This window comes from Hemiscyllium ocellatum, chromosome 2 (genome assembly GCF_020745735.1).
Source record: "Hemiscyllium ocellatum isolate sHemOce1 chromosome 2, sHemOce1.pat.X.cur, whole genome shotgun sequence".
Taxonomy (NCBI): domain Eukaryota; kingdom Metazoa; phylum Chordata; class Chondrichthyes; order Orectolobiformes; family Hemiscylliidae; genus Hemiscyllium; species Hemiscyllium ocellatum.
In genome coordinates this window covers 117,333,651-117,352,155 of record NC_083402.1, presented here as the reverse complement: position 1 = coordinate 117,352,155, position 18,505 = coordinate 117,333,651, and the positions used below count along the sequence as shown (strand labels likewise).

General features: G+C 41.3%; 1 protein-coding gene across 2 annotated transcripts in view; it reads right to left on the bottom strand.

The window, feature by feature from the left end:
* Positions 1-9,776, bottom strand: part of palm2akap2 (PALM2 and AKAP2 fusion) — a 193,863-nt gene extending 184,087 nt beyond the window's left edge. For both annotated transcript variants that reach the window (XM_060839270.1, XM_060839278.1), the window contains exon 1: positions 9,458-9,776. In XM_060839270.1, coding sequence (XP_060695253.1) covers positions 9,458-9,502 — 45 coding nt within the window. In that variant the 5' untranslated portion in view covers positions 9,503-9,776. The remainder of the gene's footprint in view (positions 1-9,457) is intronic.
* Between the last annotated feature and the right edge of the window lie 8,729 nt (positions 9,777-18,505).

Here is an 18,505-nt window from a genome sequence, read left to right as displayed (position 1 = left end):
TATTCAAAATATCTGATATTTATACCCCAAAACATTGGGTCATTTCATTTGTTTTAATATTATCAAAATACTAAATTCAAACTCGATTTGAGTTTGGTATTTTGGGGCATAGTTTAAACTGATTGGCTAAATTCTAATTTGTTTTTGTATTCTGGCAACTCATCTTGTTGCTGTTTCAACCAAATGTTACATTGTTACTTTGTTCCAGACTCTCTGTGCTTCTCTGTGCTTTTCAACTATCTTAAAGGTACAGTATCCCTAAATCTTCATAACCCAAAACTTTCCTAGTTTTATACACCATTCCTTTTGAAATAAATGCCCATTTGTGCTCCTAATTAACTGCTGGTGATTTATGCACCAGGACCCCCAAATCTCTCTGTACTACAGCTTTCTGCAGTCTTTCTCCATTTAAATAATATTCAGCTGCTGTATTCTTGCCAAGGTATGTTACCTTATGCTTTCCCATCTGCCAAGATTTTGCATATTTATTTAACCTAGCTAAATCCTTCTGTAAACTCTTCATTTTGTTATGAAGGGATTACAATGTAAGAGTAAATTATCTTACCACAGTTATAGAGGACACGAGGGAGACAACACCTGAATACAATGAGTGGCTTTAGTCTCCTTAACTGAGGAAAGACTGATGTGCCTCAGAAGGACTGCAATGACGGATTCCTGTCATGAGGGGCATTCCAAAGAGGAGAGATAAGATTTACAAATTTCTGGAGAGGTGATTGAACCAAGGGGCTTTACAGGGTGGATATTGAGGAAATGTTCCCCTTGCTAACAGAGGAAGCTGGAACATGAGGTCATAGCCTCAGAATAAGGAATCAAACTGTTAGAGCTGACAAGAGGAGAAATTTCTGCACACAAAAGATTAAAACTCTGTGGGGTTCTCTGCCCCAGAGATTGCGGATGTTCACTCATTAAATATATTAACTAGTGAAGCTGATAGTTTTTGGGCACTAGGGGTTGTGTGGGTAATGGGGGAAGGTAGAGTTCAGGTAGAAGATCTGCCATAGCCTCATTGTGCAAAGAGCCATACTACCATACTATTTCTTATGTTTCAAAGCTCTTTGTGACCAGTCTTTGATTGGGTTTACATCTTCAGCAAAAGATGAGAGAAGAGGGATTCAACTTTTTTTCTCTGCTTGAGGTGGGTCTTGACTTCCACGCAAATGAAAATGGAGAGATGTAAAACTTGCTGTCAATTTGTTATTTCATTTTGTACTATCAAATCAAAAGTAAGTCTCATGGATTGTTTCCCTCTTATTTTATTTGCTTTAATACAATAGTATCTCAAGTTCCTTTTTTATGATTGTCTCCACCTCTATCTGTTGTGTCTGAGATACTGAAAGTGTAAATGCATTTCTCAGTTTGGACTGAACCTGGAAACATGGGAAGGGTGCAAATCTATGTCTTGGTCTATGTCAAATTAGCCGATCTAGGCTAAAGGGGTTGGGGGTGGGGGGAGGAGATGCAGATTGATAATTGTATTGGGGTGTCCTGATATTGAAGATAAATGATCAGTTTGATGCTAAAGGGAAATTGTTAAAATGCAAATAATTTCCTTTGAATTTATAATAGTTCAGGGTGTTGAGGAACTTCAGTTACATAGACATGAATAAACTGTTCCAATTGTTGGAAAGATCAAAAACAAAGGGCATGGAGTTAAGATAATTGGTGAAAAGAAGTGGTGATGACACGAGGTCAAATCTCTTCGTCTGGTGAGTAGCTAGGATCTGGAACGCATTGTTTAAGAGTCATAGAAGCAGGTTCAATAGAGGCCTTTGTAAAGGAATTGGACAATTATTGGAAAAGGGAGAGTGTGTAACACTATGAGGTAAAGGCAGGGGCATGACACTAAGTGAAATGCTCCTTTGGGGAGCTAATTCAGATACTATAGACTGAATAGCCTCCTGTGCTGTAATCATTCTATGATTTTGTGAGTTCATTTTCCAGTTGGTCATGGGAAGGATGGATAATGTAACAATGGTCATGTTGAGGAAGGAATGGTGGAAATGTAGGGGCAGCATAGTTGGAATTGGGAGGCCGTGGATAGAACATCCGAGGAGAATTAGTAGGATCAGTGGAAAGGTGTTAGGTTATAGTTTACCTTTGAGCCTGGGAGCTAGAGATGGAAAATGTAATCCAATCATCCCTTTCCTGACAGACACCTCCGAGCAAACACACTTGTAAATGTAAATATTCCTGTGTTTTTATAGGAGTGTCAGATCATGTGACATGCCTGTAAAATATGCTTTCAAAGAGAGAAGAAAACTAGGTTGACAAGATGAGCCACGGATTCAAATGGGCCTAAGAATTAGTCCACAAATCACCAGTTTTTCACACTCTGTATTAGATTAATTATGAGCATCAATATTCACATCTGTACATGTACTTTTTACCCTTCGTGAACTGGAAGGCATCATTCCAATGCAGCCTGCCTGATTGAGGATCTACAATATAAGACCAGTCAATAGACAGGTTGGTTGAGGTGATAGGTAGTATTTGAGGGAAGTGGTTTCATGGGGTACCAGTGGCTATAATTGAGTCAGAATGGGCTGTGGGGGTCACAACAAGGAAGAAGATTTCTAATGATTGTCTTGCTGTATTGTTGCAAAGTCTAGCAAAATATCGTTAGCAGCTATTTTTAGTTGTTTATGTAGTTATTTTGTAATCACTGGAGCAGAACTCCCTCATGGAAAATTGCAAATTCGAGTGAGAACAAAGGATTAGGTTAGTACATTTCAAAACCTGCATGCTCCCTGTCCAATTACCTTTGCACATATTAAAGCGATATACCTCAGTGAGGTGTTACTTAATAATTAAGCCTCAACCATGAACAGTCACTACCAACATATTCAGCAGCAGTATTCCAGAAAATGTACAGGTAGAAATTGCTGTTCATAGCAATAGACAACAAACAAACAAACTCCTTTGTAGGACATTCCTTTGTCTGCTATTTTGAGGGAGATATAAACACACCAATCAGCCTAGTTGACAGTGGCGTGGGTGGCATTTGTCATGCATGGGTCACAAGGAAAGGTTCAATTTGGGGTCCGTACATTTTACCAGACAAAAACATTTGATGCATCTAACTCAATCTGGTGCCAAAATCAGTTTTGCTTTGTTGCTTGTTTATTTATGAATCTTTTGTTTAGTTTGAAAAAAAAGACAAATAATCAAAGATGACGTGAGGAAACATATTCACCATCTCCATGAAATATTCATTTTTACACTGCATGTTTACATAGGACATACAGAATCAAAGCATTCAGTTAGTGTCTATGTTCTGCATATACCTCAATTTTTTTGCCTGACATCTCTTTGAATGCATATTCACTTCAGTCATTCAGTGGGGAAATTTTTCTTCCAAATACCCTGCTGCATTTATTCATGACAACTTCTCATTGACAGCCGGTTTTCGTCCTTTTCCCCACAAGTTGAAGCATTCTTTCATTATCCTCCCTATCAAAACATTTCCTAATGTAATTTAAGGATCTCCCTTAGATCACCCATCAAGAGAAACTACACCTGCATGTCAATCTTTTCCTGGGAAGTGTACTGGGAGATTTCACACATCCTTATTAATCTTCTACGCACTCTCCCCAGTATCCATATCCTTTTTATACTATGGCAAAAGGAACTGCATGCAGTATTGTGGTCTAACCAAAGTTGAATTGGGTATAGAACAACTTCTCTACTTTTCCACTCTATCTTTTTGTAACTAAGTCCAGTGCTAGTTCTTTTCTGAGCTAGCTAAGCACCTTTTAGTAATTGAGATATTTATACACTGGATCCCATTGATCTGCCCTTCCGAGTAAGTGACCTTCCTATGCTTCCAACCACATGGATTGGTGTGTTGAACTTCAACTTGCCAATTATTTCTTGTGATCGGATTATTCTGATTGAAAGCACAGTGCAAGTAGATATAATGATACCAAGCATTATATGGCCTGCATTTAGCCTTTTTATTCTAGCGTGAAATGTTGGGAACATTTAATCCATTTTCTTATCTAATGCCTGAATGTGTAATTGTTGTTTCTTAATATGTGGAAACATGAAGACATTTTTGTGGAAATACTCAACCTGATCTTGCTAGAGTAGGACAGATCATGACACATGCCATTAGATAAAAATTCTCCCTCAATCTTCATCTCAAATTTAGTTTGCTGGAAATGGGAGCTGATAAGGGTGCCTTGACAGCGTGAGACATAACAGAGCAGTAAGTGATGGGAACTACACATTATCGTTCAGAGAAGGAAAGTGAATATGAGTCAAATCAGATTCAGAAAGACCAGTAAAGAGAGGGAATTTAAGTTTAATTAAGAGATAGAAAAAAAGAAAAAGTAAGAAAAATGACAACACATAAAATTGAATGTTTTGAAGATCTCCAATTTACCCAATTCTTGAATGAGATTGCAGTTTAACTTGTCCCTTTTCTGGTCCATAAAAGTTGTATCAACATTATCAATGCATTAGCAAAGATCATAACGTTAACAGGCTACAAAATGCTGTTAAGTAATGGACCTAATTTTGAGTGCTGTATTTAATGCGCAATTAATTTGTACATCTAGAAAGATATAGAAGTAATGAACTTATGGGCAAAATGTTGCTTGAATGGAGCAGAGGTGTGAGTTGACCAGCAAGTTCCAGAGGTTTGTAACTCACAATGTATCTTTCAGCTTGCTGTCCACTTTGCACATTAATAGTTGCTTGTGTCTTGAACACAATATTATAGTCCAGGCATGATCTGTCCCAATCTATGACAGATCAGAGGATGCAGTAAGTCCATCACACAACACACCTTGTATGGGTTGAAATTGTTTTAGTGAATGAGATACAATTGAGATCCTGGAAGTCGAGGAGAAAGTGAGGTCTGCAGATGCTGGAGATCAGAGCTGAAAATGTGTTGCTGAAAAAGCGCAGCAGGTCAGGCAACATTCAAGGAACAGGAGATTCGACGTTTTGGGCATAAGCCCTTCTTCAGGAATGAGGCTCATAAAAACATAAGCCCTTCTTCAGGAATGAGGAAAGTATGTCCAGTAGGCTAAGATAAAAGGTAGTGAGGAGGGACTTGGGGGAGGGGCGTTGGAGATGCGATAGGTGGAAGGAAGTCAAGGTGAGGGTGATAGGCCGAAGTGTGGTGGGGGCAGAGAGGTCAGGAAGAAGATTGCAGGTTAGGAAGGTGGTGCTGAGTTCGAGGGATTTGACTGAGACAAGGTGGTGGGAGGGGAAATGAGGAAACTGGAGAAATCTGAGTTCATCCCTTGTGGTTGGAGGGTTCCTAGGCGGAAGATGAGGCACTCTTCCTCCAACTGTCGTGTTGTTATGGTCTGGCGATGGAGGAGTCTAAGGACCTGCATGTCCTTGGTGGAGTGGGAGGGGGAGTTAAAGTGTTGAGCCACGGGGTGGTTGGGTTGGTTGGTCCGGGTGTCCCAGAGGTGTTCTCTGAAACGTTCCGCAAGTAGGCGGCCTGTCTCCCCAATATGGAGGAGGCCACATCGGGTGCAGTGGATGCAATAGATGATATGTGTGGAGGTGCAGGTGAATTTGTGGCGGATATGGAAGGATCCCTTGGGGCCTTGGAGAGAAGTAAGGGAGGAGGTGTGGGCGCAAGTTTTGCATTTCTTGTGGTTGCAGGGGAAGGTGCCAGGAGTGAAGGTTGGATTGGTGGGGGGTGTGGACCTGACGAGGGAGTCATGGAGGGAGTGATAGGGGAGGGGAGGGAAATATATCCTTGGTGGTGGGGTCCGTTTTGAGGTGGCGGAAATGACGGCGGCTGATATGCTGTATGTGGAGGTTGGTGGGGTGGTAGGTGAGAACCAGTGGGGTTCTGTCCTGGTGGCGGTTGGAGGGGCGGGGCTCAAGGGCGGAGGAGCGGGAAGTGGAGAAGATGCTGTGGAGGGCATCATCGATCACGTCTGGGGGGAAACTGCCGTCCTTGAAGAAGGAGGCCATCTGGGCTGTACGGTATAGGAACTGGTCCTCCTGGACCTCCCTCAAACCTGAAGAAGGGCTTATGCCCGAAACGTCGAATCTCCGTCCCTTGGATGCTGCCTGACCTGCTGCGCTTTTCCAGCAACACATTTTCAGATCCTGGAAGTCTACTTGGGAAGAGGATTGGCAGAAAATAAAGTACATTCTTCAACTGGAAAGTGAGCGGGACAACAGATGAAAGCTGGGAATATTAAGCTCAGGAAGATGTGGTTCGAACATGCAATATTTATAATTGAGTGTCAGGCTGGAATGCAGAGTTTGTGGGTGGAACATGAACATTGAATTTCTGAAACCCCAGCAAAAATTTAAACTCAATTAAGAAAGGAGGCTACAAAAACATGCCGCAATGACAGACTAGAAAGGCTCCCTTGACTCAAGCATTAAAGTGTCACTCAGTTTGTGCTATCACCTGCATCTCAAAAAGTACACTCCGCACACCTCATATGAATACACATTAAAATATTTTGAAGGCAGAGGGAGATAGATTCTTAGTGACCAAGAGAATGAGAGATTATCAGGGATATGCAGAAATGTAGAGTTGAAGTTAAAATCAGATCAGCCATAATCCTCTTGAGTGACAGAGCAGGCTCAAAGGGCCATGGGGCCAATTCTTGTTCCTTGTTTGTATGTTCCAGAAATAATAAGGTACAAGCTTACTTCATCATCGTGTGACACAAACATTGTGATTTGAGATGCGAAAACTTGTTATTTGTGAAAATGGATTGTTGTTTGAATTCAAGTGGTATTAGGAAGGAGACATTTTTCAAGCAGTCTCCTGTTCTCAAACTCCACCTTAAATCATAAATTCCTCAGAAATGATGCTACTGAATTAAAGTGAAATGGTTCATCTTTGATAAACATTTATGCAAAAAATGCTCATGTAACAGTATCGAAATTTGTGCCTCAATATTTATCTTATTTTTTAACATTGTGCCGAAGAATTGGCTGAGACGAGATGGGTCAAAAGGCCTTTTCCTGTTCTGTGTTTTATGATTCTATTTATAAATTAGCATTTTGGAACTGCTCAGGACCATTGACTGGTTTACATATCTCATGCAGGAGGACAGGTTGCACAATCCTAACAGTGCCCTGGCACACAGCATTGAGAATACGTTAAGCATTTGATAATATTGCCGACAGCTTCTAGCCCACAATATCACCATACAATTCAGTTTTCACCATCTGTGTATGCATTTTTTTCTAAAATTGCGTTTCCTTCCTGTCATACATTTGTGTTAAAAATAACAGTAACAGTTCAGAGGCAACATTATTGATTATTATAAATCATAAGAATTTCATTGAGTTGGATTTGAAATTTTAATTGAATATCTGGGAGTTGGGTGAAGAAATGGCCATTTTTCTTTTACAGTGAGAACTGGAAACCGTTAGATTCTTGCAGCTGAGAGCAACTTTCATATACATGTCAAAAATGAGCCTGGCTTATGATATTCTAATACTCTTTCCACATTTGTCTGTCAAAGGAATTTCATGAGGCCTCCAGTGGACTGTTTCTGCTGGAAACCTTTGCCCCCATAGCCGAATTCTTAGAAACATGGGATACCATGTCTCCAAGCTGAGCAAATGTCACACAGCTGAAGCTTCAGGACATTTGGTCAGACTCTCAGTTTTACAACAGTTTGCCCTCAGTCTCCCGGCTTGCTAACTGGCTGTCCCAATCACAGAAGCAGCTATTCTTAGACATTCCCCAAGGCTCCTCCTACCCAACCGTTCTCTCTGCAGTAATATAAATCAGCCCAGCAAAGTAGCCGCGGTTTTAATTAAAATCATCTGTGTCAACATCTCAGGATGAAAATCAAACTCAAGCTGTTCTGCATTCTGGTGAAGGGGTGTAAGAAAAGTCTGCCCCTGTGCCCAATTCTTCTCTGAAAATACTAGCTCCAGTTCAGACTGTTTCCAGTCCCTCCTCAGTTGTTCATAAAGGCATGCCTTTCATATGCAAGGCCTTTCATATCAGACAGGAAAAATCCATCTTTCTCTTCCATTCATTTATCACCTAATAGCAACAAGTTTACTGCAGGCATACATGGCTGAAAGGGAAACTAAATCAGTTCCTTTCCAAATTTAGCTGACACAACAACTAGCATTGCTGTAGTGCCTTTTACATGATGACCCGAGGTACCTTAGCGGGAAAAATCAAGTTCCAAACCACTTCAGAAGATATTAGGACAGATGACCAACAGCTTGATTGAAAAGGTAGGTTTTAAGCAATGTCTTAAAGAGGAAGTGAGAGAGGGTTGAAAAGCAGTGAGATTTATGAAAGGAGTTCCAAAGGTTAGGGCTGACAGATGATGGCACAGCCGTTAATTGAAGAGCATTTGAGATTGGAGATGCAAAGAGGTCAGAGGGTACAGACGTTGGTGAAACAGGAAGTGTGGATATAAAGAAACCATTCAATATTTCATTGGTAAATATGCTGGATTTTCCATCATTTTAATTATTATTTTTTCTTGCCCTTGCTGAAATTCCTTGTACAATTATAGTGTATTGTGTTAGTGCTCAAACAAAAGAAATGCTTGAAGTACTGATATAAGAAAATCTCCAGTACCAGAGGACTACAGCAAACTGTGATAAACACGTGCAGTAAACCAACTTAAAGATCATTGGCCCTCAGCAGTCAGATCTTTGCACGAGGATTTTAACAACAAGTTCTTAGTTTTGGTTTATTTCAAGAGAGCAATGAACAAAAATTTAAAGAATCATACTTTGAAATGATGGCACTCCAGTTGAAGATGAAGAGTAAAAGAAAAATCAACGCTCCACATAAAATAAAACTGGTTTTCAACTTGGCAAGGCATTCCCATGATCAAAACTTTAATGCACATTCCATGGTCTCTGACATTAAAACCTAATCCCAGTCAGGCTATTACTGATTTGAGGGAACAATCCATTAACAGTGATAGTATCTGTATGCCCTCGATGGGTTAAACTCAAAGCTAAAACTGAAGTTTAGATTTGGGCTCTCAGCAGGGCAAGTTTTCAGAAATATTCCTTTACTTTTAATCACATACAACAATCCAGCTCAGAATTCAAGCTTTTGTAATAATCTCTCTTTTTTTTCAAAACAATTATGACATACTTCAGCCTTAAGCTTATTTTGCTTTCTTTTAAACTAGAACAGAATTTGATTACTGTTGGGGGAGGAACATCCTGAAGAAAACCATAACTAAACAGAAACAGTCAACCAGAACACCCAAATAACTGTCATGACCTGCTGCCGTTCAATACAGAAGACCATTGCACATATTAATGCAACGTTACTAGAGATTCTTATGACCTATCAGTGAAAGTGCCTCCAGAGTACAGGCAGATTTACACCCCATCTGGCTTCTTTTAATGGCCTGCCTCCTTATAACTGTCTCCAAAAAAGGTACACGACACATGAGCCAAAAAGTTACAAATCTGCACGAAAGAATAAAAGAGAGAATTGACTTACTGCTATGGCTTGGAGTCTTTGCTTCTGCAGATCAGCCTCTGCCATCCTAGAAGAGTGATACAGAACAGTGTAGTCACAATTAAGAGAGCGTGGTTATTGTACTCAGGTAGATTGAAGAAAGGGGAGGTAGTGGTTGGACGTGGGGGAGGTGAGCAGGAATACTTTCTGCTGGGGTGTTACTGCCAGTTCGATGTACTGTAAAAACTCATTTCAATCACAAGCCTTGCTTCAGCTGTATTCGAACAGCATTTTCTCCACACGCTGCTGTCACAAGCCTTGTACGTGCAGTAAAAAGGAGCTGAGTAGAGGGATAGCTGGCATGTCTATCATTTTTCAGCTTTGACGTGCCTCTGGGTGTTTGCTCCTCCTAGATTAGGGTCATGACAGAGGGGCCTCACCAACTGGGAGGATGTGTAGCAATGACCCGCATGTGGGAATGTGTTGCTGTACAGTTTGTGCAGCAGACAAGAGATTGCATCTATGGGGTGTGTGTGTGAAAGAAAGGGAGGGAACGTGCAAAATGCCAATGAGAAATTAAACTAAAAATAATTCAGGCAACACTTTATCTTTTCTGTTTGCTTTATTGGTCTGTTGCCAACTTCCACTTTAATAGTGGAACTCGTTCTATAAGGCTGTTATAAAGCAGTTGCCCCTTTCCAAAAACCGAAAGAGATGAGCAGCTCCTATTGGTGATATAGCTCATTATATTCAAAAGCCGAAAAGACTCTGTCATCCCTTGCCATCACTGAATTCTGCTGAAGATATCCAAGGGGATATTAGTAAGATATAGAAATTATTGAACAAACAATCAAGCAAGTTTCAAGATTGTAAAAAAATTAATAGAACCAGTTGGTGAAGGAAGTCGCTCAACTCCTGCTATTAGTGCTTGCTCTGTAGCAGTGTCATTCAATTAGTCGCACTCCCCTGGTCCTTCTCCATTTTCCTGCACTTGCTTCCTTTTTGAAAATTACCATTGGATATGCTTCCACCAGACTTTCAGGCAGTGCTTTCCACATCATAGTAACCCACTGGATACAATATTCTTAGTTCCCTTTGCTTCAGCTACCTGGTTGTGGAAATGGTTCTTCCTCATCTTCTCAGCAAAACACCTTCAAAATTTTGAACTTCTTTACAAAATCTCCCCTTAACTTTCCTATTCTAACTGAATTTGTTCCAAATTGTTTATAATGTTAATGAATTTGGGGTTGGTCTGTAAAGGTTTCTGCAGGAGACTTGCCTGAAGCAAACAATGTGAGCTATGTGGCGATTATACATTAAATAACAATCCTTTATACATGGCTGGTGTATTTTCTTTTGGTTTTCTTTATAGTGTGCAGTCACATAGCAAGTTAGAATGGCCCTTCACGTTGTTGACGTTACTAGTTAAATTTAGCTTTGCCCGACATTTCACTCTGCTAGTGCCATCTGGTGCTATCGGGTAATGGTTGGGATGTTTGAAAAGGTGGTGCCTCTCGTTGGAAATGGTGGGGAGGGCAGATAGCAGGGATGAGAAGGGAAGCTAGATAATGAATGAGATTGCCTCTAACTGGGCACAGCATTCTCGCTTTTCAATCTGATGGTTAAGAATTCAAGTCCCACTCCAAAATCTTGAGTGTATAATTCAAGGTGACCCTTTCACTGCAGTCCAAGAGGAATGCTGCACTTCCTGAGGTTTGTCCTATGGGTAAGACATTAATTCAAAGCTCAATATTCATCTCTAACTCAGCATTGCTTAAGCACATTATCAAGTTATTATTGTATTGCGATGGGTGGGACAAATAGACCGTCGCATTTCTTACATTCTCAGATTTCAAAAGCTCCCTGCTTTCTGTCTCACAGGTGAGGACAAATTACAACACTTCATTACAAGATGGCCTGTAATTTTCATACCTTGCTCAGAAATACTCGCCTGCTCCATGTCATACTATTTATCTGAGGCATGTTAGCAATGCAAATATAGAAAGGAGAACACTGCTAAGGCCACATGCCAGTACTGATATTCTTGTTAATATTTAGAGTGTGAGAAAGCAAGGAAACACTAAGGGGGGGGGGGGGGGGTTTCCATTGGGCTCATTTTGCCCCTGGAGCTGGTTTGGACTGAGACTTGCACCGCTGCGAAATCATAAAGCACACTACAGCACAGAAGGAGGCCCTTTGGCCCATCATGTCTGTACCATTTGACAAGCAGCCATTCAGCCTAATTTTACTTTCCAGCCTTTGGTTTGCTATTTTGTTGTTTGTAGGAGTTCCGGTTCAAATCCAAGTATGTCTTAAATGTTATGAGAGCTAAACATCTGCCTCTCCTGACTCTTAGGCAGAGAGTTCCAGATCCTTCCTGTCATGCTAATGAAAATGGTCTCATAATTCAATTGCTCCAGGAATCAATTAAATCTGTGGTTTCATTTGTTTAAAACTGTAAGACACTTTCTAAGTAATGAAGCATAAATTCCAACAACCAACTGATTTCTGTGTTTGCAGTTTGCAGACACAAAGCAGGCTCAGCAGCAGGCAGGTTGCAATAATGTATGCACACAACACATGGGGTCCTTAATGGAAAAGTCTCTTAAAAGCAAAGTACACATAGAACACTTATTGTTCTTTCGGTAAAAACACTTCTCCACAAAACCTTGTACATCACACCCTAAATCTTTGACTCTCCAAACAAGGAAATGGATCCCTCACACCCACACTATTTAGGCCCCTCATTATTTTATACACTTCAATTGAATCTCTCAGCCCTCTGTGTTCCAAAGAAGACAGATTTTTTTTGTCATAACAAAGGACATCGGAGTGCTTCTGGGAAAATTAACAACCAGTGAAATTCACAACTAATCTTGGAGGAACCAGTTTAGACAAAGTTCACAACACAGAATCATATAAGCTAATTGTTGTTTTAAGTATGTCCAAGAGAAAGGCTGTATTAATGAGTACAGTGGGTTCTTTCTTGATTACATGTGTTTGGAGATAAGTCTCTTGATTAAACTTAAAATATAAGCCATAGCTATTAATTTAACCTGGTGCATGTTTTGTAGAGGAATAAGACGATGTTATTTTCTGGGTCTGTAGATTGTGAAAGTGCAAAAATGGCCTTTGCAGTGATATGCACTTCTTGTCAGATGTGGGAGTTTAAAGACAGTTTAAGGGTTACTGAAGATTATATCTGCCATAAATGCTGTTGGATGCGAATCTTACAGATCGAATGGATCGGTTGGAGAGACAGATAGAAGCGATGAGAAATTTGCAAAAGCAACAGTATGTGATGCAGATATAGCAAGGGGGAAAAGTCTCAGATACAGTCACATAGATGGGTTAACTCCAGGAAGGGTAAGGGAGATAGGCAGCTAGTGCAGGAGTCTTCTGTGCATATACCCATTTCAAATAGGTATGCTGTCTTGGAAAATGTAGGGGGTGATGGATTCTCAGGGGAACGTAGCATGAACAGCCAAGTTTCTGGTATTGAGACTGGCTGTAATGCAATGAGGGGTAAGTTGGCTTTCAAGAGATCAAATGTGTTTGGGGATTTTGTAGTCCGAGGTACAGACTGATGTTTCTGTGGCCAGCAGAGAAAAAGCAGAATGGTGTGTTGTTTCCCTGGTGCCAAGAACAAGGATGTCTCAGAGAGGGTGCTGAACGTTCTCACGGAGGAGAGGGGCCAGCAAGAGGTCATTGTTCACATTGGAATCAACAATATAGGAAGGGAAAAGGTTGAGATTCTGAAGGGAGATTACAGAGAGTTAGGCAGAAATTTAAAAAGGAGGTCCTCAAGGGTAGTAATATCTGAATTACTCCCAGGGCTACGAGCTAGTGAGGGCAGGAATAGGAGGATAGAGCAGATGAATGCATGGCTGAGGAGCTGGTGTATGGGAGAAGGATTCACATTTTTGGATCATTGGAATCTTTTTTGGGGTAGAAGTGACCTGTACAAGAAGGACGGAGTGCACCTAAATTGGAAGGGGACTAATATACTGGCAGGGAAATTTGCTAGTACTGTGGGGTGGGTTGAGGGGTGGGGGAGATTGGTGTTACCTAGGGAGGTAGTGAGGAAAGAGATCAATCTGAGACTGGTACAGTTGAGAACAGAAGTGAGTCAAACAGTTAGGGCAGGCAGGGACATGGTAGGACTAATAAATTAAACTGCATTTATTTCAATGCAAGGGGCCTAACAGGGAAAGCAGATGAACTCAGGGCGTGGTTAGGAACATGGGACTGGGATATCATAGCAATTACAGAAACATGGCTCAGGGATGGGCAGGACTGGCAGCTGATTGTTCCAGGATACAAATGCTACAGGAAGGATAGAAAGGGAGGCAAGAGAGGAGGGGGAGTGGCATTTTTGATAAGGCATAGCATTATAGCTGTGCTGAAGGGGGATATTCCCAGAAATACATCCAGGGAAGTTATTTGGGTGGAGCTGAGAAATAAGAAAGGGATGATCACCTTATTGGGATTGTATTATAGTATAATATAATAGTCAGAGGGAAATTGAGAAACAAACTTGTTAGAAGATCTCAGCTATCTGTAAGAATAATAGGGTAGTTATGGTAGGGGACTTTAACTTTCCAAACATAGACCGGAACTGCCATAGTGTGAAAGGTTTAGATGGAGAGGAATTTTTTAAGTGCATACAAGACAATTTTCTGATTCGGTATGTGGATGTACCTACTAGAGAAGGTGCAAAGCGTGACCTACTCTTGGGAAATAAGGCAGGGCAGGTGACTGAGGTGTCAGGGGGGGAGCACTTTGGAGCCAGCAACAATAATTCTATTAGAGTTAAAATCGTGATGGAAAAGGATAGACCAGATCTAAAAGCTGAAGTTCTAAATTGGAGAAAGGCCAATTTTGATGGTATTAGGCAAGAACTTTCGAAAGCTGATTGGAGGCAGATGTTTGCAGGTAAAGGGACGGCTGGAAAATGGGAAGCTTTCAGAAATGGAATAACAAGAATCCAGAGTAAGTATATTCCTGTCAGGATAGATTGAGTGAATCCTTAGAAGAATATAAAGAAAGTAGGAGTATACTTAAGAGGGAAATCAGGAGGGCAAAATGGGGACATGGGTTATGGAGAATCCAGAGGGTTTTTACAAATATATAAAGGACAAAAGGGTAACTAGGGAGAGAATAGGGCCCCTCAAAGATCAGCAAGGCGGCCTTTGTGTGGAGCCACAGAAAATGGGGGAGACACTAAATGAATATTTTGCATCAGTATTTACTGTGGAAAAGGATATGGAAGATATAGACTTTAGGGAAATGGATGGTGACATCTTGCAAATTACAGATGAGGAAGTGCCGGATATCTTGAAAAGGTTTTGAGTTTTTTGAAGAAGTAACAAAGAAGATTGATGAGGGCAGAGCAGTAGATGTGATCTATATGGACTTCAGTAAGGCGTTCGGCAAGATTCCCCATGGGAGATTGATTAGCAAGGTTAGATCTCATGGAATAAACGGAGAACTAGCCACTTGGATACAGAACTAGCTCAAAGGTAGGAGACAGAGGGTGGTGGTGGTGGAGGGTTGTTTTTCAGACTGGAGGCCTGTGAACAGTGGAGTGCCACAAGGATCAGTGCTGGGCCCTCTACATTTTGTCATTTACATAAATGATTTGGATGACAGCATAAGAGGTACAGTTAGTAAGTTTGCAGGTGACACCAAACTTAGAAGTGTAATGGACAGCAAAGAGGGTTACCTCAGATTACAACAGGATCTTGACCAATGGGCTGAGAAGTGGCAGATGGAGTTTAATTCAGATAAATGCGAGGTGCTGCATTTTGGGAAAGCAAATCTTAGCAGGACTTATACACTTAATGGTAAGGTCCTAGGGAGTGTTGCTGAACAAGGAGATCTTGGAGTGCAGGTTCATATCTCCTTGAAAGTGGAGTCGCAGGTAGATAGGATAGTGAAAAAGATGTTTGGTATGCTTTCCTTTATTGGTCAAAGTGTTGAGTATAGGAGTTGGGAGGTCATATTGCGGCTGTACAGGACATTGGTTAGGCCACTGTTGGAATATTGCGTGCAGTTCTGGTCTCCTTTCTATCGGAAAGGTGTTGTGAAACTTGAAAGGGTTCAGAAAAGATTTACAAGGATGTTGCCAGGGTTGGAGGATTTGAGCTATAGGGAGAGGATGAACAGGCTGGGGTTGTTTTCCCTGCAGCGTCGGAGGCTGAGAGGTGACCTTATAGAGGTTTACAAAATAATGAGGGGCATGGATAGGGTAAACAGACAAAGTCTTTTCCCTGGGGTTGGGGAATCCAGAACAAGATTGCATAGGTTTAGGGTGAGAGGGGAAAGATATAAAAGAGACCTACGGGGCAGCTTTTTCACGCAGAGGATGGTAAGTGTATGGAATGAGCTGCCAGAGGATGTGGTGGAGGCTGGTACAATTGCAACATTTAAGAGGCATTTGGATGGGTATATAAATAGAAGGGTTTGGAGGGATATGGGCCAGGTGCTGACAGGTGGGACTAGATTGGGTTGGGATATCTGGTCGGCATGGACAGGTTGGACTGAAGGATCTGTTTCCATGCTGTACATCTATATGACTTTATGACTCTATACTTCAATCCAGACAACGTCCATGTAAATCTCCTTAGTATTGTGGATTCGCCCTGACTTCCGCAGGGTTCAGTGTTGGGGCCAATGCTGTTCACATTATATATCAATGATCTGGATGAAGGGACTGGGGGTATTCTAGCGAAGTTTGCCGATGATACGAAGTTAGGTGGACAGGCAGGTAGTATTGAGGAAGTGAGGAGGCTGCAGAAGGATCTAGACAGTTTGGGAGAGTGGTCCAGGAAATGGTTGATAGAATTCAACGTGAGCAAATGCGAGGCCTTGCACTTTGGAAAAAAGAATAAAAGCACAGACTACTTTCTAAACGGTGAGAAAATTCGTAAAGCCAAAGTACAAAGGGATCTGGGAGTGCTAGTCGAGGATTCTCTAAAGGTAAACATGCAGGTTGAGTCCGTGATTAAGAAAGCGAGTGCAATATTGTCATTTATCTCAAGAGGGTTGGAATATAAAAGCACTGTTGTGCTACTGAGACTTTATAAAGCTTTGGTTAGGCCCCATTTGGAGGACTGTGTCCAGTTTTGGTCCCCACATCTCAGGAAGGACATACTGGCACTGGAGCGTGTCCAGCGGAGATTCACATGGATGATCCCTGGAATGGTAGGCCTAACATACGAGGAACGGCTGTATTCATTGTATTCATTGGAGTTTCGAAGATTAAGGGGAGATTTAATAGAAACTTACAAGGTAATACATGGCTTGGAAAGGGTGGATGCTAGGAAATTGTTTCCGTTAGGCGAGGAGACTGGGACCCATGGACACAGCCTTAGAATTAGAGGGGGTCAATTCAGAACAGAAATGCGGAGACATTTCTTCAGCCAGAGAGTGGTGGGCCTGTGGAGTTCATTGCCGCAGAGTGCAGTGCAGTCTGGGACGCTACATGTCTTCAAGGCAGAGATTCATAAACTCTTGATGTCACAAGGAATTAATGGCTACGGGAAGAATGCTGGTAAGTGGAGTTGAAATGCCCATCAGCCATGATGGAATGACGGAGTGGACTCGATGGGCTGAATGGCCTTACTTCCACTCCTATGTCTTATGGTCTTATTGTCTGCAGTTTAATCAGATCCTTTTTACATTGTGGCAACTAGAACAGCACTCAGGTCCAGACTAATTTTCCATCTAGATGTCTGCTCTGTCAAAATTAATTGTAGCTGCAGGGAGATTTCTGCACGCATTTGTAATCTGTATTCTTGATAGAGAAACAAGAAAAAATAGTTGCATTCATCTTTCATGATCTCAAGGTATTTTAAAGTGCTTTACAGCCAATAAGATACCATTGAAGCACAGTCATTGTTGCACTGTGGCGGCTAATTTGAACAAAGCAAGCTCTCATGAACAATAATATAAATGATCAAATTGCCTGTCATACAGTCATAGAGATTTATAGCAAGCTAAAAGCTCTTTGGCCCTTCAAATTCATGCCAGTCAAAAACAACCACCTACCTATTCTAATTCCATTTCCTAGCACTTGGCCCATAGCTGTGTATGCCTTGGCATTGTGAGTGCACATCTAAATATTTTTTCAATGTTATGAGAGTTCCTGCTTCTACCAACCTTACAGGCAGTGAGTTCCAGTTTCCCAATATCCTCTGGATGAAAACGTTTCTCCTTATAAACCTCAATCTTCTGCCTATACCTTAATTCTAAGTCCCTGGTCACCTGCATTTTCCATTATACTGATGTATCCTGATCACAGGTCAAAATCCTGAAGTAAAATGGACATTTTAAACTTGTAATTCCAAAAAGGCATTTTTAAAACAGGGCTGATATAGCCAAAAACAGCTTCAGATGTAAATTAAGTGGCTATCTGGAGAGATATAGATCCATGGTATTTTACACCTACAGATATGAAGAGACCTTCGAATCAGTGATGTCAGTGGTAGGGAAGCTTCTGGAGAAGGTAGTGAGGGATAGGATCTATTCTCATTTGGAAGAAAATGGGTTTATCAGTAATGGGCAGCATGGATTTGTGTGGAAAGTCATGTCTTACAAACCTAATAGAATTCTTTGAGGAGGTGATAAAGTTGATTGATGGCGGAAGGGCTGTAGATGTCATATACATGCCCCTTATTGAGTTCCAGCATGTAGGGTGAGATAAAGAGTCTTTTTGTTGTCCTGTTATCTTTTTTCTGGTTTGCAGTATCAAAGTGAAAGAGGGTCCTCCTTTACCTCAAACATAGGAGTGACCAAGGGGTAGTTCTTCAATTGGGACCTTCACAGCACACTAACACTCAAACACAGGCTGGCATATACACGACCATTCAGTTCCACTAGCACACTCCAGTAGATTTGAAACTAGCTTTTTAGTTTCTGTCCTTATATCTTTTTCAAGGAAAGGTTTAGTTTGTTTTGACTTACTTCAGTCCCTTCTTTGAAGGGCTGTCAAAGAACAATGAACGAAGAATATTTCAGCACAGGAACAGACCCTTCAGCCCTCCAAGCCTGCGCAAATCCATATACTCTATCGAAACCTGCCGCCTA